Genomic DNA, 22005 nt, shown 5'->3' with positions numbered 1-22005 from the left:
AAAGTTTATCTTATTTTATTATAATATTTGTTCAATTTGAATTGAAAAATAACTAATTGGTGTTTTGGTGCTGAGGCTTTTTTTAAATTACAGGAAGCTATTATTTGAATTTCCATGACTGCACAACATGAAAGACATGAAGGGGTGACGTCATTGTGATTGACAGCATAAAGCCGTCCAGTCACTTGATCAGTTAGTTGGTTCCTGGACTCCAGACAGCAACCTGCTGTCTCTTGGTCAAGAATCAGCTTCATTAAACACTTGAGACATCAACACAACACCCTTTTACCAGCAGCTGTCATTTGGTGAGTTCAGTAAATCTTCAACATCTAGTAGTAAACTATGTGATGGGTTTTCTTCGGGGGGGAGGGGGGGGGATAGATTGTTGGTTTAGCAGCACTCCCCACTAGCATGTCCGCTAGCGTTAGCAAGCCTCACTGCTAGCAAGCTACCGGTCTCTTTTACTGCGGTGGCTGTGAATAATTTACTTTAATTTCATTAAAAACTGTAGCTTTAAAGTTGAGAACTCTAATTGTTAACTTTTGAAAAAAATGTCATCGGAGATCTGTGTTTTATTCTTCCTGTGGGTCGAATGTATCCGCATTTTAAAAATCAAGAAATGAGAAAAATGCATGTAAAGAAACATACTGTGGTATCATTTCTGACATAAATCTTGGTGTATGAATAGTACCAACACAGTTTTTCTCTTCATATGAGTGTATTATTTTCATTTGTGTGTTTGTTAATTTCGCTAGCACCCCCCACTAGCGCGCCTTGTTAGCGTTAGCATGCCGCTCAGCTAGCAACCGACTGATGGTTTCTTTCGAGGTTTTTCTCTGAATAATTCACTTTAATTTCATCAACAATTATCTGACAGACCATTTTCAATGTAACATTGTCCTGCTTTGAGGTTTTGTTAGGTTAAAAACACATGAATGCTTCAGTCAGCCTGTCTGGATGTCTGTTGATGTTTGATGTCAAAAGTCAAGGTCACTGACAGTCCCACTTGCTGACACAACCACTATATTGTTCCTCCATTGGAGGTTTTTAAGGTTGAAGCAAGTTTTGATTGACTGACCCTGACACAGGTCTTTCAGTAACATGGCTTTCTGACGGTCGAGACTTTGTTGTACATCTGCTGCTTCAAAGTGAAAAGTCAGAGAGACCAACCAGAAATGAACATTTCAGGGATTTATAAAGACTCTAATGTTATATTTTTTTGTTTTCTCAACAGAATATTCCATCATGGGAGAACTGAACCCCGGTTTCAGACTGGGGGATATCATTTTTACAGAATCCTCTGTGTACACTGTGGAGAAAATCTTGGGGGCTGGCGCTTTTGGGGAAGTTGCCGAATGTTGGAGGAGCGACACCGACAAAATGGTCGCGATAAAACGGATCCGGGACAAACAGAACATCCTGGCAGCAAAAGAGGAGGTGAAGTCAAGTTTCCTTGAACAGTATTTAACTTCCATGGCTCTAAAAATCCACCACATTCCAATCCAGGTTGTTTTTTCTCTCTCTCTCTGATACCTTTGACAGGAGAAGATGCTGAGATTATTGATGAGCAACAACGGCAATAATTTCAACATTGTTGGATGGAACGGGTCGTTCATCCATGAAGGAGCGTTCTGCATGGAGTTTGAGAGACTGGACATCAGCCTCTTTGAATTCCTGGGGCGGCGCCGGGCTCTCTCACTCAGAGAGATCAGCCCCATCCTCCATCAGGTTTGTTTCCACAGTTTTTAGCTGAACTTACCAACTAAGGTGGGAAAATAGAAGAGAAAAGTTTTCATTTTAAAAACTAAATGTCCACATGTATTTTGCTGAGTATGAAGCCAAATGATTCCATCAGGGAGAGAATAAATTGGTGGATTCTAATCAATGGAAGTAGATGCTAAAATTGACTCAGTCATTATTTGCTGTGTGAAACTGCAGGTGTTGGGTTGTCCTGCATCACTTCATTTGTGTTCTCTCATTAAAAACTACAATCACGCTAGGCTTCGTTGTCAACTGCCAAAATATGTTTTAAATACACAATGTCACATTTACCACTGTGTAAAAATGATTCTCTGTCACATGTTGATGACGTTCCACTGCAGTGAAGCTGACTTAAAGATTTCTATTTTTTATGGTTTCAGCTCGCAACGGCGCTCCTTTTTCTGCGGAGCCAGAGAATTGTCCATGCCGACATGAAACCAGAGAACATCATGATGGTGGACCATGTCAGGCAGCCGCTCAAAGTCAAGCTCATTGACTTTGGGTTGGCGTTCCAGGTCTCAGCTAGCCGCATCGGCGCGGAGCTGCAGACGTTGTGGTACAGGTTCGTAACAGAGACACTGGAACCTCCATTTTCTTCTGTCAGTGGTGAGAACAGAAGTAATGTTGTGGTTCTCTTCTTCTCGTCAGAGCTCCTGAGATCCTCCTTGGAGCCCCGTTTAACGAGGCCATCGATGTGTGGTCTCTGGGGTGCATTGCTGCAGAGCTGCTGACTGGGATCCCACTCTTCCCTGGGCACAGTGAGGCTGAAATGGTCAGTATGGTGCAGTGCTACTCTTGGAAATTCACAACAAGCAATGGTGACTTAAAGAGGAGTAGTGAGCGAGAGATGTGTCACTTATTTCAAGTATTCTTTTGTGTAAAGCAACAAATGGAGGTAAAACCTGGTGCTCTCATTGTGTCCTTCCTTCAGATGGAGTACATTCTGAGGACAGTGGGGCAGCCACCCGACAGCGTCCTCCACCTCGGCCTCTACACCCTCTTCTATTTTTATGCCCAGGGTGAGGAAGGAGTCTTTAAGCAGTGGACAGCAAAGGTAATTCCAGCAACTGAGAAGGACTTCATCCCTCCATGAGTTCCTTCAGTCTGTCAGCCTACATTTAGCTCTCATGTGCTCACTGAAAAATGTCTTTTCTGTAGCCACACGTGGAGGTTCCTGACCCCATGAGGACCCTGATGGATGTGGTTATGGTGGGCTGCAACAGAACACGAGAACATGCAACACGACCGTCTCTGAGTTCCTAACCTTTTCGTTTTATTCTGATGCCACACAGATGTTCTTGGAGGGCCAGGACCTGGATGACCTGGCAGACTTCCTGGACCTGCTCAGTCAGATGCTGGAGGTGGATCCTGAACGCCGCATCACGCCGGACCAAATCCTCCAGCATCCATTTCTAACAGGAAGCCACCAAGTAGGCCCCATCACCAGCAGCCCAGCGCACCACTTTGATAGGTCCGTGTTCATCAGTGCTGATGTGAAGGTGTTGGACTGTTGTCTTTCAGGCTTGAATCCTGCTTGGACCAAATGGCTTCCACTCAGGCAACGGTGAGGAGGACTCCTGGTCTATCCAGGTGAGTTCAGCTGCTTTCACGTGTCATCCTGGGGTTAACTGGCTAAGCTGATTAGCCTAGCATTAGCATCCAGCTTAGCACTTGATTTAAAAGAAATGTCTTTTGCTAGAAAAAGAATAAATACTTTTGTGCATCTTGACTTAACATTTCAGTTTGAAAGATGCTTTTGTTGGATGAAGAAGAGTTATTTTACTGCATTATATTGTTAAAATACCTTTTGTGTCAAAGCTATTTCCATGTTTGATTGTAGGCTAAATAGGTCATGCTAATTAGCCTAGCATTAACAACTTGCTTTGTCATTTCAGTGTGAAAAATCCTTTGTGTTGAGCGAAGCATGGACGCACTTTCCTGCATCATCTTCTCCTACCAGCTCAGGGAGAGGGAAGGTAAGAGGGCGGGAATCATTTTCTCTCATGAGGTTTCGTTTCCTGCATCACAACAGCATTTAGAAGTAGAACATGAATTGGCTCAGTTACAGAACGTGACCTGCAGTCTTTGCAGGATTCAGCTCTATTCCATGGAACCAGTATGATCAGTATTACCAGTTTTATCAGTTTATGATACTTCTGGTCATTTGGAATTTTAATTCTACCGTATTTTGCCACTCGTCGACGTCGTATAGTAATTGTAGTCTGTTAGCCGTCGGTTTTTTAGTGGTGTGAATGTAAATTATGCTGCCAGTCTCACTCTGTACAGGAGAGGTCCTGCTGTACTTTGTGCTAAGACCAACATTCCACCTTACAGATCCATTTCTTCCTCACCTGTTTTGGAGGAGAAATAGATCAGTATTTGTCACTTTGGTCTCTACTGCGTTTTTTTGGGGGGTAAAGTCAGGCGGTGTAACAGAGACGTTTCTTTTCTGCGCCCATCAAGACACCGAGGTTTCTCCAACACCTGAGGTCCCCTGGTTCTACTGGTTCAATGTGAATAGGACTTTCAAAGCTCATTGTAGTCAGGATGCCACAAAATGCAATGCTGGCTCTCATATGCTGTTGCTCATGCAGGTTTTGCTTTCCCTTTCATGTAGCATCAAAAAGCAAAAAGGCACTGGTAATGGTACTCCTGGTTTACTGGGACGGGGTTCGATTCCCTGCGGTGTCTTGCTGATTGATTGGCTATTTCCTGAGAGGTGATGTCACTTCCACTCTTTACTCTGTTTCAATGGTCATGAAGGGATGTGTGACACCTACATTTAGTGATATCTCTCCTTGACATGGACGTGGTTCCACTTGGTTCTTTGCTTTCAGCTTCGTAGACTTGTGGTAAGAAACGCCTCGTATTAATACAAGAAAAAGAGGAGAACTAGAACGCCACGAGCAGTGATGACCAGGCCCTTGCTGTCGTGGTACTGACCTGTAGATGTCGTCAGGCTGGGACTTTTATCAAACGTGAAGGTTGAAACCGATGCCTGCCACAAGTTCAATGCCATTGATCACCAAAAAACAGAAGAAACAGTACAAGGCCTTAAGTCATCATCATGTTGCCTTGACATCTTGCCAACAAGCTTTCAAAAAAATGTCTATAGCTGCCTGGCGACTGACTTATTGCATTGCCTTTATGTTTCCTATTGCCTTTAACTGCTGCTAAAGTACTGCACTTTTATTGACTGGTAGCCCTATTTCCAATTTTTTCCTTATTTTGTTTAACTTTACGGGTAACAATCCTGTAACTCAAGAAGCCTGTTGGAACGTTAGGCTCTGATATGATGTTGATTGATTTTATATTATTTTATTCTTCAATTCTTCATTTTATTGAATTTTACTGTGAACAATCCTGTAACTCAAGAAGCCTGTTGGAACTTTAGGCTCTGATATGATGTTGATGTCCTGCTATTTCACCTGTGCTATGCATTTGCTCTTCCTGCTTGTGTTAAACATGACCTTTGTAAAGCACTCTGACTCTCCCTCGTGCATGAAATGTGCGATATAAATAAATCTGACTTGACTTGACTTTCATATTTTAGTATATTTTTCACATTTTTTAAAATAAACATTTTTCATTTCCTCCAGTCCTGCCTGCTTTCCTCCATCTTTGTATTTGGGTCCAGCTCAACCATTGACTTAACAACCCCAGTTCATCGGTGTTAAACACACGTCAGCCAGTGGCATTGTCAAAAAAATCATGGTGGACAGAGTGTTTGTAAAGGTGTTAAAAAATGAGAATTTTAAAAAAAGAAAAGAAAAGAAGAAATGCATGTTAACAATCTTTCTGTATATTATGTGTGATGTATGTGAGAAAAATGATGTTCCTGTCAGTCCTGGATACGTATGAACGTCTACATGTACTAGCAGGTTCATTTATTAATGTTACCGACTGCTTTATTTCCATTCATGCAGGAATAACTGCACTACATCAGATCTTTTTAGGCCTGGGTGAAACGTCCAAGATGTCAAATTTATTGAGTTTGTCCTCTGTTACATTTCAACTGGGAAAGTTAGATTTGAACTACGATGATACTGTTGTATGGTTTGTTTGTTTTTTTGTCTCTGAATGTCTCCAGTAGCTTATTGGGCTGATTTCCATTCACAAAAACTGGCAGCTTGAAGAATGTCTAGGACTGAAGTGTCAAGATACTATTGAGGGTTGGACAGTGTGTGGGAATCTTTTTGTTACAGAGAAGAATTATATTGGATTCATATGTAAAATCTGAAAAATAGCAGTTATGTATATACTTAGGCTACTTATTTTGTATTTTTATACATTTTGGACATATATGTTTGAACTTTTGTACTTATCTCATTCAAGATTGATTAATGATGGACTTTTTTCTGTCACCCCCCCCCCCCCCCCATGCTGCTGTCACAAAAGGATTTCCAGAAACCAGGATGAATAAAGTTTATCTTATTTTATTATAATATTTGTTCAATTTGAATTGAAAAATAACTAATTGGTGTTTTGGTGCTGAGGCTTTTTTTAAATTACAGGAAGCTATTATTTGAATTTCCATGACTGCACAACATGAAAGACATGAAGGGGTGACGTCATTGTGATTGACAGCATAAAGCCGTCCAGTCACTTGATCAGTTAGTTGGTTCCTGGACTCCAGACAGCAACCTGCTGTCTCTTGGTCAAGAATCAGCTTCATTAAACACTTGAGACATCAACACAACACCCTTTTACCAGCAGCTGTCATTTGGTGAGTTCAGTAAATCTTCAACATCTAGTAGTAAACTATGTGATGGGTTTTCTTCGGGGGGGAGGGGGGGGGATAGATTGTTGGTTTAGCAGCACTCCCCACTAGCATGTCCGCTAGCGTTAGCAAGCCTCACTGCTAGCAAGCTATCGGTCTCTTTTACTGCGGTGGCTGTGAATAATTTACTTTAATTTCATTAAAAACTGTAGCTTTAAAGTTGAGAACTCTAATTGTTAACTTTTGAAAAAAATGTCATCGGAGATCTGTGTTTTATTCTTCCTGTGGGTCGAATGTATCCGCATTTTAAAAATCAAGAAATGAGAAAAATGCATGTAAAGAAACATACTGTGGTATCATTTCTGACATAAATCTTGGTGTATGAATAGTACCAACACAGTTTTTCTCTTCATATGAGTGTATTATTTTCATTTGTGTGTTTGTTAATTTCGCTAGCACCCCCCACTAGCGCGCCTTGTTAGCGTTAGCATGCCGCTCAGCTAGCAACCGACTGATGGTTTCTTTCGAGGTTTTTCTCTGAATAATTCACTTTAATTTCATCAACAATTATCTGACAGACCATTTTCAATGTAACATTGTCCTGCTTTGAGGTTTTGTTAGGTTAAAAACACATGAATGCTTCAGTCAGTCTGTCTGGATGTCTGTTGATGTTTGATGTCAAAAGTCAAGGTCACTGACAGTCCCACTTGCTGACACAACCACTATATTGTTCCTCCATTGGAGGTTTTTAAGGTTGAAGCAAGTTTTGATTGACTGACCCTGACACAGGTCTTTCAGTAACATGGCTTTCTGACGGTCGAGACTTTGTTGTACATCTGCTGCTTCAAAGTGAAAAGTCAGAGAGACCAACCAGAAATGAACATTTCAGGGATTTATAAAGACTCTAATGTTATATTTTTTTGTTTTCTCAACAGAATATTCCATCATGGGAGAACTGAACCCCGGTTTCAGACTGGGGGATATCATTTTTACAGAATCCTCTGTGTACACTGTGGAGAAAATCTTGGGGGCTGGCGCTTTTGGGGAAGTTGCCGAATGTTGGAGGAGCGACACCGACAAAATGGTCGCGATAAAACGGATCCGGGACAAACAGAACATCCTGGCAGCAAAAGAGGAGGTGAAGTCAAGTTTCCTTGAACAGTATTTAACTTCCATGGCTCTAAAAATCCACCACATTCCAATCCAGGTTGTTTTTTCTCTCTCTCTCTGATACCTTTGACAGGAGAAGATGCTGAGATTATTGATGAGCAACAACGGCAATAATTTCAACATTGTTGGATGGAACGGGTCGTTCATCCATGAAGGAGCGTTCTGCATGGAGTTTGAGAGACTGGACATCAGCCTCTTTGAATTCCTGGGGCGGCGCCGGGCTCTCTCACTCAGAGAGATCAGCCCCATCCTCCATCAGGTTTGTTTCCACAGTTTTTAGCTGAACTTACCAACTAAGGTGGGAAAATAGAAGAGAAAAGTTTTCATTTTAAAAACTAAATGTCCACATGTATTTTGCTGAGTATGAAGCCAAATGATTCCATCAGGGAGAGAATAAATTGGTGGATTCTAATCAATGGAAGTAGATGCTAAAATTGACTCAGTCATTATTTGCTGTGTGAAACTGCAGGTGTTGGGTTGTCCTGCATCACTTCATTTGTGTTCTCTCATTAAAAACTACAATCACGCTAGGCTTCGTTGTCAACTGCCAAAATATGTTTTAAATACACAATGTCACATTTACCACTGTGTAAAAATGATTCTCTGTCACATGTTGATGACGTTCCACTGCAGTGAAGCTGACTTAAAGATTTCTATTTTTTATGGTTTCAGCTCGCAACGGCGCTCCTTTTTCTGCGGAGCCAGAGAATTGTCCATGCCGACATGAAACCAGAGAACATCATGATGGTGGACCATGTCAGGCAGCCGCTCAAAGTCAAGCTCATTGACTTTGGGTTGGCGTTCCAGGTCTCAGCTAGCCGCATCGGCGCGGAGCTGCAGACGTTGTGGTACAGGTTCGTAACAGAGACACTGGAACCTCCATTTTCTTCTGTCAGTGGTGAGAACAGAAGTAATGTTGTGGTTCTCTTCTTCTCGTCAGAGCTCCTGAGATCCTCCTTGGAGCCCCGTTTAACGAGGCCATCGATGTGTGGTCTCTGGGGTGCATTGCTGCAGAGCTGCTGACTGGGATCCCACTCTTCCCTGGGCACAGTGAGGCTGAAATGGTCAGTATGGTGCAGTGCTACTCTTGGAAATTCACAACAAGCAATGGTGACTTAAAGAGGAGTAGTGAGCGAGAGATGTGTCACTTATTTCAAGTATTCTTTTGTGTAAAGCAACAAATGGAGGTAAAACCTGGTGCTCTCATTGTGTCCTTCCTTCAGATGGAGTACATTCTGAGGACAGTGGGGCAGCCACCCGACAGCGTCCTCCACCTCGGCCTCTACACCCTCTTCTATTTTTATGCCCAGGGTGAGGAAGGAGTCTTTAAGCAGTGGACAGCAAAGGTAATTCCAGCAACTGAGAAGGACTTCATCCCTCCATGAGTTCCTTCAGTCTGTCAGCCTACATTTAGCTCTCATGTGCTCACTGAAAAATGTCTTTTCTGTAGCCACACGTGGAGGTTCCTGACCCCATGAGGACCCTGATGGATGTGGTTATGGTGGGCTGCAACAGAACACGAGAACATGCAACACGACCGTCTCTGAGTTCCTAACCTTTTCGTTTTATTCTGATGCCACACAGATGTTCTTGGAGGGCCAGGACCTGGATGACCTGGCAGACTTCCTGGACCTGCTCAGTCAGATGCTGGAGGTGGATCCTGAACGCCGCATCACGCCGGACCAAATCCTCCAGCATCCATTTCTAACAGGAAGCCACCAAGTAGGCCCCATCACCAGCAGCCCAGCGCACCACTTTGATAGGTCCGTGTTCATCAGTGCTGATGTGAAGGTGTTGGACTGTTGTCTTTCAGGCTTGAATCCTGCTTGGACCAAATGGCTTCCACTCAGGCAACGGTGAGGAGGACTCCTGGTCTATCCAGGTGAGTTCAGCTGCTTTCACGTGTCATCCTGGGGTTAACTGGCTAAGCTGATTAGCCTAGCATTAGCATCCAGCTTAGCACTTGATTTAAAAGAAATGTCTTTTGCTAGAAAAAGAATAAATACTTTTGTGCATCTTGACTTAACATTTCAGTTTGAAAGATGCTTTTGTTGGATGAAGAAGAGTTATTTTACTGCATTATATTGTTAAAATACCTTTTGTGTCAAAGCTATTTCCATGTTTGATTGTAGGCTAAATAGGTCATGCTAATTAGCCTAGCATTAACAACTTGCTTTGTCATTTCAGTGTGAAAAATCCTTTGTGTTGAGCGAAGCATGGACGCACTTTCCTGCATCATCTTCTCCTACCAGCTCAGGGAGAGGGAAGGTAAGAGGGCGGGAATCATTTTCTCTCATGAGGTTTCGTTTCCTGCATCACAACAGCATTTAGAAGTAGAACATGAATTGGCTCAGTTACAGAACGTGACCTGCAGTCTTTGCAGGATTCAGCTCTATTCCATGGAACCAGTATGATCAGTATTACCAGTTTTATCAGTTTATGATACTTCTGGTCATTTGGAATTTTAATTCTACCGTATTTTGCCACTCGTCGACGTCGTATAGTAATTGTAGTCTGTTAGCCGTCGGTTTTTTAGTGGTGTGAATGTAAATTATGCTGCCAGTCTCACTCTGTACAGGAGAGGTCCTGCTGTACTTTGTGCTAAGACCAACATTCCACCTTACAGATCCATTTCTTCCTCACCTGTTTTGGAGGAGAAATAGATCAGTATTTGTCACTTTGGTCTCTACTGCGTTTTTTTGGGGGGTAAAGTCAGGCGGTGTAACAGAGACGTTTCTTTTCTGCGCCCATCAAGACACCGAGGTTTCTCCAACACCTGAGGTCCCCTGGTTCTACTGGTTCAATGTGAATAGGACTTTCAAAGCTCATTGTAGTCAGGATGCCACAAAATGCAATGCTGGCTCTCATATGCTGTTGCTCATGCAGGTTTTGCTTTCCCTTTCATGTAGCATCAAAAAGCAAAAAGGCACTGGTAATGGTACTCCTGGTTTACTGGGACGGGGTTCGATTCCCTGCGGTGTCTTGCTGATTGATTGGCTATTTCCTGAGAGGTGATGTCACTTCCACTCTTTGCTCTCTAGTTCCCAGCTTATTATTTTCTTTTTTGTAAAATAAACATTTTTCATTTCCTCCAGTCCTCCCTGTTTTCCTCAATCTTTGTATTTGGGTTCAGCACCACCATTGATTTAACAACACCAGTACATCGGTGTTTCACACACGTCAGCCAGTGACATTGTCAAAACAATCATGGTGGTCAATCATGCTAAGAAACATACTTTATATTATGTGTGAGGTATGTGAGAAAAATGATGCTTTTAATCTTCATATGAATGTAGAATTTTAATTCTATTCTTATATTTATATATTGTATTATTTATACCTGTGTGCAATACAAAAACTAGCAGTTGTGCCTATACTTATGATGCTTTTTATAATTTTTAAGCTCTCTGTACAAAAATATTTTTAACCTTTCTATTTATCTGATTTAACTTTCTGTGCACCATGCATCCATCCATCCATCTTCTTTTGCTAATCTTTTTAAGGGTCGTAGGGGGGTGGAGCCCTTCCCAGCAGCCTTCAGGTGAGAGGCGGGGTTCACCCTGGATGGGTCACCAGTACATGGCAGGGCCAACACATACAGACAGACAACCATTGGCTCTCATAGCCACGCCTACAGTCAATTTAGAGTGTGTCCCTTGATGTCTTTGGACTGTGGGAGTTGCTGCTCGCCCGTCGTCTGATTCCTCTCGTGCCACCAGTAATAAACTTTTATCATCCAGGAATTATGTCAACTCCGCCTACACTTCCTCATTTTTTGATGCGTCTACCTGCAGCACCTCAGCCACTTCTGCTACTTCTCCTTCAATTTCGGGCACTGTTAAAATTGTCTCTTTCAACGCTTCAAACAAAGGGGGCCCAAGAACTTTGTCTTCCATCGTTGGAAATTATTTTCATCCCTGGCAAGCAAACATTGTGACCAGCGGCTACTTGCTTCTCCTTTCTTCGTGGTGCTATGACACAGCGTGCTACACTCAGAAGTTTGACCATTGTCTACTTCAAAAGATTAATGCAACAAAGTGACACTTAATATAATTGAAGAGATTCTAATTCATACAACTTGATTAAAAAACATTGACTTCATCTGGTATAGGAAACTATTTTTTACAAAATAATGAAATCACTGGTTGAACTATTTTGGATTTACTAATAATCTGGCAATTGTTGAGTGAAAACAAATCGGTTTTATTGGAAAAAACTTGTTAATATCAATAGGTATCTGAAAAAAAGTACTGTAGATTTACTGAATTCCTTGGAAAAAATGATTACCACTTACAAGTTAAGTAGGTGCCATTAATTAATATTTACTAATTATCTTGAATAAATTGATTTCCATTCTCTAAATATCTGGATGATGTTGATATAGATTCATTCAACATCTGCGCAAAAGTGATTTGAATTTACTAACTAAGGCAGAGGGATTCATTTACATTTACTAGTTATCTGGATTAAATTGATTTCTCTTTACTAAATATCTGAATGATATTGATTCACATGTACAAATTTAATGGGTGAAATTTAGGCTTCCTTTCTTAATATCTAGATAAGATTGATTTGGATTAAATAAATTCTATAAACTTATAACTGTTACCAGATTACTTAAAATATATTGAATGTTATTGTCGGAGCCCTTTCTATGTGAATGTATGTAAGGTACCAAATTGGGCCAGTAGGTGTCCTCACTGTCTTAGGTGGAAATGTCCAAATAGGTGGGAACTTTCCATCAGGTGTCAGGTGTTGCTAGATGGAGTAGCACACAGTTTTTCGACCGCTGCAGTCAGCTACACTCTCGCTGCGTCCGAATTGCCAAGTAGGTCTGATCGTAGGTCTCAGAGTAGGTCGTAGGCTGTCTGAAGCCACAACTGGCGCGAGTAGCGACCTACTTCGCAACCTAAATTCCAGCCTAATCACGCCCACATTGTTGGTCGGTTCAGGTGCATCCTACGGAGCAACCTATGGCCCACAATGCACCGCGGACTTCTTCTTCTTGCACTAAAAACTTGTGGACCCGCAAGCCAAGTTTGCGCCACCAACAGTCTCCCATTCTTATGCAACACAAACGTTTATCGTCATTGTTGATGAGTAAAGGTGTGTTCACACCAAACGTGATGCGATGTGAACACACCTTTACAGGTGCGTTAATGTGCTTAATAATAGAGAATGAATGAAGAGTGCGCTCAGAGTGGAGTGCAGTATGACAGTCAGGCCAGCAGGTGGGGCTTTCGTTGGTGCTGTACACCTATTTGCAGTATCAGTGCTCTGCCAGCAGAGGTCGTGTTTCACCACCAATCTTCTAGGGTGTCCGAATGGTGCCGCCGTGTTTAGGTTGTAGAAGTAGGCTGTAGCGGTAGGTCGTAGCAGTAGGACGTAGGTAACCACTTGGCAATTCGGACGCAGCCTCTGTCACGTTTTGTTTATTGTAATGGTGAAACACGTCACAGCTGAATGGACTTTATATGCACCGGTAATGGATTCTTGCACAATATTGAAGATCCTGAGACAGTGAGAAATAAAGAAAGCATCAAAAGAAATCAGCAGGTTAGCATTTATTTGTGCAACTTGTTGACACGTACATTTTCAACCTGTCTGAACAATCATGCTTTGTGCAAAATGTCAAAGGACAAAGGGTGAGTGAAGCTGTAAAAAACCCTGAAATAAACAGTGTCTTTATGTATTTTTCTTTTTTTCCAGACTTAAAAAAAAGCACTCAAATCATAAATTTAAGCAAATTCAAAATACTATTTTTTAAATATGCAATATATGTATCCCTGGGGCACACAACAGAATCACAGCAGCAAGTACCTTAAATGAGTATGTCAGTTTTTTCTGAACACGCCTGAAACTGAAACAAAGCCTCAAAGTTAGACATGTGACGGTGAGTTAATTACCAGAGAACACTGAAATCTGTTAATCATCAACTACATCAGATAAAACAAAGACACTTGCTATTTGAGGCAAGCCAAGTGCACCCAAGTGCACAGGTAGCTTCCTCTGTGTCAGATCAGAAAAGCTTGTGCTCACAACGAACAGTGGCGTAAAACAGAGGTCACGAGCGAGCAGAATATTGTCTGTCTTCATATTGGAGCTGTGAGGCCTGAAAAAACTTAAATTAATATAACTCAAGGTCCTGGTTCAGTTTTTAATGCTAGGACACTTAGACTTGTTTTTTTTCAATGAAACCACTGTCAATGATCCTGTCTGCGCTGTCTGAAAGACCAGTTTTATGAAACACTTCCTGTCACTCCCTGAACTATTTACATCAGTTTCAGTCTCTGTACACTGAACTATTTCCACCAGTTTCGGTCTAGGTCTATGTAGACAGAACTATTTACATCAGTTTAGGTCTATGTAGACTGAACTATTTACATCAGTTTAGGTCTATGTGACTGAATTACTTACATCAGTTTAGGTCTATGTACACTGAACTATTTACATCAGTTTCGGTCTATGTAGACTGAACTATTTACATCAGTTTAGGTCTATGTAGACTGAACTACTTACATCAGTTTAGGTCTATGTCGACTGAAGTGTTTACATCAGTTTCGGTCTATGTACACTGAAGCCAGCTTTCATGCTTTCATTCAGGTGACTTGAACGACTCTCCTAAGAGGGCTGGGAAGGGTAACGACCTGAAACTGAGGCCAACAACTCACATCACCGCCAAATGAGCCTATTGTTATGGCCTTAAACCCACTTGTTTTTGCCACCACCCCCTTGGGTGGTTATATACCTGATACTTCCAACCAGAATTTTAGAACTGAAGAAGCTTCTTGGATGAGAGGTGTAACGTCTTCACTTACAAGAGGTGAGTCCAGTTACCTATTTTGATCTTGTTTAAGAAGTATTTATATTCAGACAAAAGTGTTTACTTGACATTTTCATCTCTGCCTCCAGCTCTGCCACTATGTCTGCCCCAACTCCTGAAACCACCTCAAGCTCATCTGGAGGGGCTGCTTCATCCCCACCTGCAGCAAAAGGTGGGATATGGGAAGAATTTGACTCTAAAGTCAAGGAGTCTCAGGATCATTGGACAACTGGCACTGATGCCCGAATTGAGATGTGCAGGTCCACTGAGGAAAGGCCAATTCTTCGGGATCAGGATCCACTCCTTTGGTGGAAAAACAATGAACAAACATTCCCCTCTCGCCAACACATTCTCGTTCCCAATGCGTCAACAGCCTGACAAATGGTCAGGGTCCCTTGGCGTCACAAGCAGACTCATTAGGCACCCATTTATAGTTATTTTTCAATGACTTGGGTAACCCGATAGACTTACATAAGACTCTCACAACGTCTGAAATCCACGGGAAGCATTTGGAGTGTCAACTGACTCTTTGTTGTCATGGTAACGTGAGGTTTTTGGCGTCATATAATGTTATTTAGCTGTTTTGTTTTGGTTTTATTTTCAAAAATTAAAATTGGATTCTGAATGTAGACACCATATCTTGCCATTTTTTTGTAAATGAAAGTTTTTTCTAATTCAACAGTGCTAGTCATTGTATGCGACACCATTTGTTTATGAAACCCAATAAATTATAACACAGTTAGGGAAAAAAGGGCGTGTAGGAGTAACGTGGAGACATTGCTGAAGTGAGCAAATGGTTATTTAATTTTCGGAGAACAACTGGACTGGAGAGATACCGTAGGTTCACACCGGAGCAGTTGCTGTGGACAGAAGCGTTGTGAGGTTGCAATGGTTTTCTGCGTCATTTGACGTTGTTACAGTTTTAGAGGGGATTTGCTCTTTTGCTCCAAAACCACTGTGAAGGTAAGTTGTGTGATGATTCGTCTGCTGCGTGTTTTATTTAATGTGATAAATAACTTGCATGGTTTAAATATTAGGGTGAAGATTCCAGTTTTTCTTGATTGTTTACACACATTTTCTGAAAGCAAGCCTCATATTTTCAGAACTCTACACACAAATACAAAAACACACACACACAATGGGCAAAACCCCTCCCTTTTCCTGCAAAATGAAGCTTTACTTGCAAAACAATGTAATTTCTTCTCAAAATGTTATTTTGTAGGCTGCACGGTGGTGCAGTGGTTAGCACTGTGGCCTCACGGCAAGAAGGTTCCAGGTTCGAGTCCCGGCTTGGGCACGGGATCTTTCTGTGGGGAGTTTGCATGTTCTCCCCGTGTCTGTGTGGGTTCTCTCTGGGTACTCCAGCTTCTTCCCACCATCCAAAAACATGCAATTGGGGACTAGGCTGATTGGATTCTCTAAATTGACTGTAGGTGTGAGTGTGAAAGGTTGTTCGTCTCTCTATGTTGGCCCTGCGATGGACTGGCGACCTGTCCAGGGTGAACCCTGCCTCTCGCTCGTTGACACTGGGATAGGCTCCAGCCCTCCTGCGACCCTTAATGTGTAGGAATAAGCAGAAGATGATGATGGATGTTATTTTATTTTCAAATGACAAACAAACCATCAAATGAGTAGACATTTATAAGAATCAGCCATGAAAAGAATCAACTGTTATATATCCACATGTATCTTCCATAGCTTGGAGAAGGGGTACATGTGTTTGTGGTTGCCGGTCATACACCTTCCATCTCAAGGCAGAAAAAAATTCCTCAGTCAGATTGAGGAATGGAGAATATGGAGGTAGATAAACAATTAAAAAGTGTGGGTGGGCAGTGAACCAGTTATGGACCAGAGCAGCCCGGTGGAAACTTACATTGTCCCAAATGACAACGTACCTGAGCTGCACTGGGTCGTCTATCTGATCTGGTGGAATGAGTGTGTTGTGTGGATTGTCCAGGAATGTGATCAGGTAAGCAGTGTTATAGGGGCCAAGGGTAGCATAGTGATGGATGACACCATGGTGGGAAATCGCTGCACACATTGTGATGTTTCTACCTATCCTCATTTTGGAAAGTCCGAATGATGGATGCCACAGTGTACCTGCTCAAATTTGGCTGTACTCTTTGCCCAGCCTCCCTCATTGTTAGGCCATGGTTGACCACATGGTCAACCACAGTTGCTCGGATTTCATTTGAAATTACAGTCCTTGGTCTTCCTCATCCTCGTCCTCCTCGTCTTACTTTCACTCCTCTGGCTCTACCTCTGTTGGCATCCATTGCTCCAAAATAGAAGCGCTCACCTGTTGCCCTTTCATGTTAAAGCTCTGATTGCTAATTGTAAAACTGTGTGACAAGAGTTTGCCCATGTGACGAGTCAGTGTGCATTGTAAGGCAGTTAAGTTTAGAATTATGAATGACAGTGTGGTCCTTATGAAAACAAGAGATCTTCTCCATGAAAATTGTGCCTAATGCAGAGAATTTTGTGTAGTGTTTTGAAAAAAGTGTGTTTTAGAACTGCAATTTGAGTGTAAAGCAGGAATTGTGCTTGTAGTTTAGCAGAAATGGTTCAGGGGGTTGGTGCATTAGTTACACGTTGTGGTCATTGTGTCTCAAATACCAGAAAATGTGTGTAAACAATAAAAAAAACCTGTTAATCCTCACCTGTGATTCACAATTGGACGGCACTTGAAGATTTTAACGTTAACTTTTAGTGGGCGTTGACTCTGCTCTGTGTTAAGTTGTCAAGCAAGGAGCTGTCTTTGAATGATTTGTTCAGCACCCATCAGTGCAATTAAATACCTTTCCTGCATTATACTCTTATGATGCTTTCAAAAGTCCACCAGAGAGATAAAACCTGCTAAAATAAATAAAACGCCTCCACTTCTGGTTGTCTTCAAAATAAAAGCATGCCATCCACTATTAATTCCAAAACACTGTCCATAATAATGCAAAATCTTCATACTACTCGTGCTCAGAGCTCTACATTTGGGTGAGAAACCCCAGACCCTAACCCAGACATTTTAACTCTGTTCCAAGAGATAGAAAAATGTGAACTTTTATTCATTTTTCATTAACCTTAAGTAGTTATAACAAGACCTGAATTCACAATTTCTCTATTTTAAACCATAAATATAAACATACTGCAGCTGGGGATGAACAATGGAGAGAATAAGTTACTCAATTCTATTGCTTTGTCATCTGCCGTAAACTCTTGGTTTCATTCGGTATTTCCACAAAAACAACAACACAAAGGCACTTTTAAGAGCCACTCAGTACTGTTAACACATCTTTGCTGTAAGTTAACGTAAGTGTACCTGTTTCTTACTCGTGTGTTAAGAGAGAGAGAGATTGCCTCTGTTTGTCTTATCTGTCCATCTCTTTGTGAGTCTGTCTGTCTGTGTGTTTCTGATCACTCGTCACCATAAGTTATTCAGAAGACCCGCTCATGAGCCTGGATGACCTGGTGGATCACTATGAGCTCAGTGATCACCTCCACAGTCTTGGGGACTTACTTGGTGTGGTGCAGGAAGGGGCAGCAGCAGCAACACCACCACCACCTGAACCAAGGGTGAACTGGAAAAGGAGAGACAGGGATGGGAACGTGCTCTCTTTGAGGCCAAGATCAAGCAAGAATCAGTCAATTTGACTTGATATGTTTATTTGGTCATATTATTCCTGAAATCAATAGTCAATACAAAAACATACACATTGTTCAAACAAAGACCAAAAAGTGTAGACTGAAACCAGGCTTATTTTGTCTACCCATTTAACACAATGTCAGTCATTTCCGTTTGGCAAGTACAGTAAGTCTTGTAAGGCTAACCACCACACTCTACTGTAATGAATATATATATATAATACATTATATTGTGGAAGTGGAACAGAAAAAAAGCAGACGGGAGTGCAGTTGAGTTGCTCTTTACTGGTGCACTTCCAACACAAAACTGATTACATTCAACTGCCAAGGCCAGCTTAAACACACAATCACCTCCACCTGTGCTGTCTCTAATTATTCCCAATCACCTCCACCTGTGCTGTCTCCTCTGAGGTGAGAGATCCCCAGTTAGTATCCACCACAATATAATTGAATATGTGACACCTCATAGACAGATAAACGACAGGTCCTCTCCAGACTGTCTCCCCATCTAAATATGACACAGTGAGCTTGTGCCATTTCAGGCTGATAACCAGGCGGCAAATGTATCAATAGCCTTGGGATGTGTAGCAAATATATATATATATATATATATATATATATATATGATTTTCTACTTTCTGATACAGCTGGTCACAGTTGCAAGACTGATCCTCCCTTCAGTACTCCTGACACTACCTCTGAGACTCTGCTCATACCTTGTGTTAGGAATACAAGACATCATGAAGGGTAACATTTTGTATTGTGACGTATATTTTCTATTGATCAATGAATTGTTGATTACTTAGCATATACAGTGTAGCTGGCGATCATTCACAGTAATCCTGCCCCAATATGAATGCGATTTCAATGCGGCTTTGTTCCCTTTTGTTGCCACTGTTGACAGCTAGAGTGCTGGAGAGTGTTGTGTGTTGTTGCTGCACAGTTCACATACATTACACTGGACAATTTGCTGCCCCCCGACCAATGCGCCAGCATTCCTCGCTGTCTCTGTGCCACGCGTTCTCTTCATGAACTTTCTAGCTCGCCTAACTTTATCAGACAGAGAGAAATGTCCCACCCTTGTCTTGATGTCCTTGTACCACCTCATGGTGAGTTCTACAGCTCCAGTGAGTCTGTTGCAAACTCTGTTTTATTTTTTATTATCCATTACCTCATCATAAAGGTGTTTAAGAAAGGCTTAAAATTGAGCTGAAATTGCACCGATACCTCAAGTTGATACCGATACCTGAAGTTAATTGAAACCCATCTATTTCTCTTTAGCTGCAGCAACAACAACTACCACCCATGATACTGATGCCTTGGCCAGCAGAACTGAGGTGTTGGTGGCAAGTATCAGGAGTCGGTCTCAACGTCTTCACAAAGATACTGACGGCTACAAAGGTCGTGCCAGGATCTGCCACAAGATCAGGGAGGAGAAGGGGATCCTCATTTCTGTTGTGGAGGAATACAACAGAATGGTTCAAAGTACAGAAACTGTGTGCTTAGAAACCATTCTGTCCGGCGAGACAGTTTGGGCATGGCAGCTACCACACAGTGGTATGAACACTAATGTGTTGACTACATTCAACAAATGTAGTCACCTTTTTTCACCTTTTATTTTATTTGCATCATAGAAAATGCAGTTAAAAAAAAGTGAAAAATAGCCATTCAGTGCAGGAGAGGTTGAAAACCCGAAAGGGTTTATAAATTTACCTCCCCATTAAATACAGCAAAATACATCAAAAATACATATATTCAGAAATACCACAAAAAAATACACAAAATACATCAAAAAACAAAACGCATATTGCAAATATTACACAGTTATGAGTATATAGAATGTCTGATTGTATAAAAGAATATTAGACAACACCGCCACTTTTGGAGGTTGTTAAGAGGCTTGATCTATCAGACTGGATCTTAATCTGGATTTGAAGTTGCTCAGAGATGATGATATTTTACTGATGTGAAGATGAGAATTCCAAAGTAGTGCACCTCTTTAAATGAATGAAAACTGACCCTGGGAGGTACGGCAAAAGGGGGGGATGAAAATGATCAGCGTGTCTTGTGCTGTATGAGTGAAAGTGAGAATTAGAAATAAGAAAAATTATTGAGTGAGTTGGGGATTCAATTTGGTAAATGAGTATGTTTCTAAATTAAGATGCAGGATTGAAATCTATTAATATCATAAACAGATAAAACATTACGTTTCTTAAACAGAGGGGCAGAAGGAGAAAAATAATTTGAAAAGGAGGCTAACCTAACACATTTCTTTTGTGTAGCAAATAATTTTTGAAGATTAGATGGATAAGTGCTTGCGCAAACAATGTTACAAGTATCAGGGTTTTAAAAAGTATATGCAAGAAAGTGTGTCTATTCCAAAAAATAGCATAGTGGCCCGGCACCTGAGACAAGTTGCCAAGGAGTCTGGTCGTACTCCCGTCTGTTTTTCTGTTGTAGTCATCCCTTTTTTTCCCAATAAAATTACTATTTAAGTCTAAAAAAAAAACCCTTCAATACAGCCCTAATACTCATAAACCAGAGAACAGTTGTGTCGCTTGTACGTACCGTGTCATCTTCAAACAGAGAGAGAAAGAACGAGGAGAATATAACTCTCATGCCTGTCTTTTTGTTTATTTGATATCAAACTTTCCCCCAATGGGGAGAACAGAAAAGACATCAGACCTTGGAGTGACACCCTCAAGGCTCAATGTTGTGCATTTATTTTTGGGAGTCTTTTCAGAGCAGCTTCAGTTCTGTGTTGAATAGAATAGTCACTGCATACCTTCTGACCCCATAGTGCTGTGAAATATCAAACAAAAACGTTGAGTCTCTCGCTGGAGTTCTCTGAGGCTCTCTTAATATCTGTAACACAGAATATCTCTTCACTTGAGTGACTGAAAGTACCCTTTTCTTTTAAAAGAAAAATTGAAGTTCAACAAATCCTCCAAATCTTCAAATGGATGAACTGTAAAGATGTTGGGCTTCACGTGTTATGGAGGCATTCACTGAGGCATACAGCTGCAATGTTGTATCTCTTCTTTGTGTGATTTTTATGGTTGAAGCAACTGCTGATTCATGTACCCCAGTTGACAGCGTTGGAATGATGTGGCTTCTGACTGACAGGAGCAGGCGCTGAAAATCATTAAGGAGCATTACTGCTTCCACTGCTTCCAAATTCCAATACATTCCGATTTATTTTCCATACACGTCACAGCAGAAGATGCTGAGAATGTTTAAGGAGCGTAACTGTTACAATTTCAACATTGTCAGCTGGAGTGACTCCTTCATTCAGGAGCCTTATTTTTGTATGGACTTTGAGAAGCTTGACGACTGTCTGCATGAATTCCAGTTCAGCTCAATCCTGCATGAGGTTTGTGTCCACACACTGAAACATAATGTAGAAACTGAAGGTAGAAAATCGATGCAGGGTGATGTGTCTCTTCACATGCAATTCGTCAACATCCCAGTGACCATGTCCATCCATCTCAATGTATCTAAATTTGTAAAAGAAAATTTTTCATCTCAAAACTGAGGCACTTTCACATTTTTATCAGTCCTGTGTGATGCAATTTGGACTTTTAACCACCAGATGGTGCAATTTACCTTCCTAACACATGAACAGCTGCTCTGACGCCTGGTCCTGTAGTACAGAGATACTGCTTCTTGAATCCATTTAATCGTTTATCCTGACTACTACAAGGACTTCAGCTACTACTAGCGCTATACTAGTTCAACATCTGTGCTATGAGAACTGGCTATGATGCAAAGAGTTTGTAGGTTTGATATGAGGGGACTTGAAAACTTGTTTTTTGACCTTATTCTTTTTATGAATCAATCCGAACATGATGATCTGTGAAAATACACTACATTTTAAACAAAATGAATAGAACAT

The 22005-nt window shown here is 41.4% G+C and overlaps 3 protein-coding genes across 5 annotated transcripts; all 3 read left to right on the top strand.

Moving 5' to 3' along the window:
• The first annotated feature begins 184 nt into the window (after positions 1-184).
• On the top strand, positions 185-3916 carry LOC147246139 (homeodomain-interacting protein kinase 1-like). Its single transcript, XM_086182732.1, has 9 exons — positions 185-305; positions 1235-1437; positions 1543-1728; positions 2142-2323; positions 2410-2533; positions 2693-2815; positions 2920-2970; positions 3054-3351; positions 3657-3916. Exons 2-8 carry the CDS (start codon positions 1246-1248, stop codon positions 3327-3329), a joined length of 1134 nt encoding a protein of 377 aa, XP_086038858.1. The 5' UTR covers positions 185-305; positions 1235-1245; the 3' UTR covers positions 3330-3351; positions 3657-3916.
• Positions 3917-6366: 2450 nt separating this feature from the next.
• LOC147246138 (homeodomain-interacting protein kinase 1-like) lies at positions 6367-8765 on the top strand. Its single transcript, XM_086183466.1, has 6 exons — positions 6367-6487; positions 7417-7619; positions 7725-7910; positions 8324-8505; positions 8592-8715; positions 8757-8765. Exons 2-6 carry the CDS (start codon positions 7428-7430, stop codon positions 8763-8765), a joined length of 693 nt encoding a protein of 230 aa, XP_086039592.1. The 5' UTR covers positions 6367-6487; positions 7417-7427.
• Positions 8766-8785: 20 nt separating this feature from the next.
• LOC147246137 (dual specificity tyrosine-phosphorylation-regulated kinase mbk-1-like) lies at positions 8786-14339 on the top strand. 3 transcript variants are annotated; one of them, XM_086182828.1, is made up of 6 exons: positions 8786-8997; positions 9102-9152; positions 9236-9533; positions 9839-9919; positions 11155-11192; positions 14255-14339. In XM_086182828.1, exons 1-3 carry the CDS (start codon positions 8791-8793, stop codon positions 9509-9511), a joined length of 534 nt encoding a protein of 177 aa, XP_086038954.1. In that variant the 5' UTR covers positions 8786-8790; the 3' UTR covers positions 9512-9533; positions 9839-9919; positions 11155-11192; positions 14255-14339. The 3 variants fall into 3 exon arrangements, with proteins under 3 accessions (XP_086038954.1, XP_086038955.1, XP_086038953.1); XM_086182829.1 differs by lacking the exons at positions 11155-11192; positions 14255-14339 and having other exon boundaries at positions 9236-9373; positions 9465-9533; positions 9839-10098; XM_086182827.1 differs by lacking the exons at positions 11155-11192; positions 14255-14339 and having other exon boundaries at positions 9839-10098.
• The last annotated feature ends 7666 nt before the right edge of the window (positions 14340-22005 follow it).

This window comes from Aulostomus chinensis, chromosome 17 (genome assembly GCF_037954235.1).
Source record: "Aulostomus chinensis isolate RoL2024-O1b breed Wild chromosome 17, RoL_Achi_v1.0, whole genome shotgun sequence".
NCBI classification, from domain to species: Eukaryota; Metazoa; Chordata; class Actinopteri; order Syngnathiformes; family Aulostomidae; genus Aulostomus; species Aulostomus chinensis.
The sequence above is the reverse complement of the archived record's forward strand: the minus strand, read 5'-3'. Positions and strand labels throughout refer to the sequence as shown.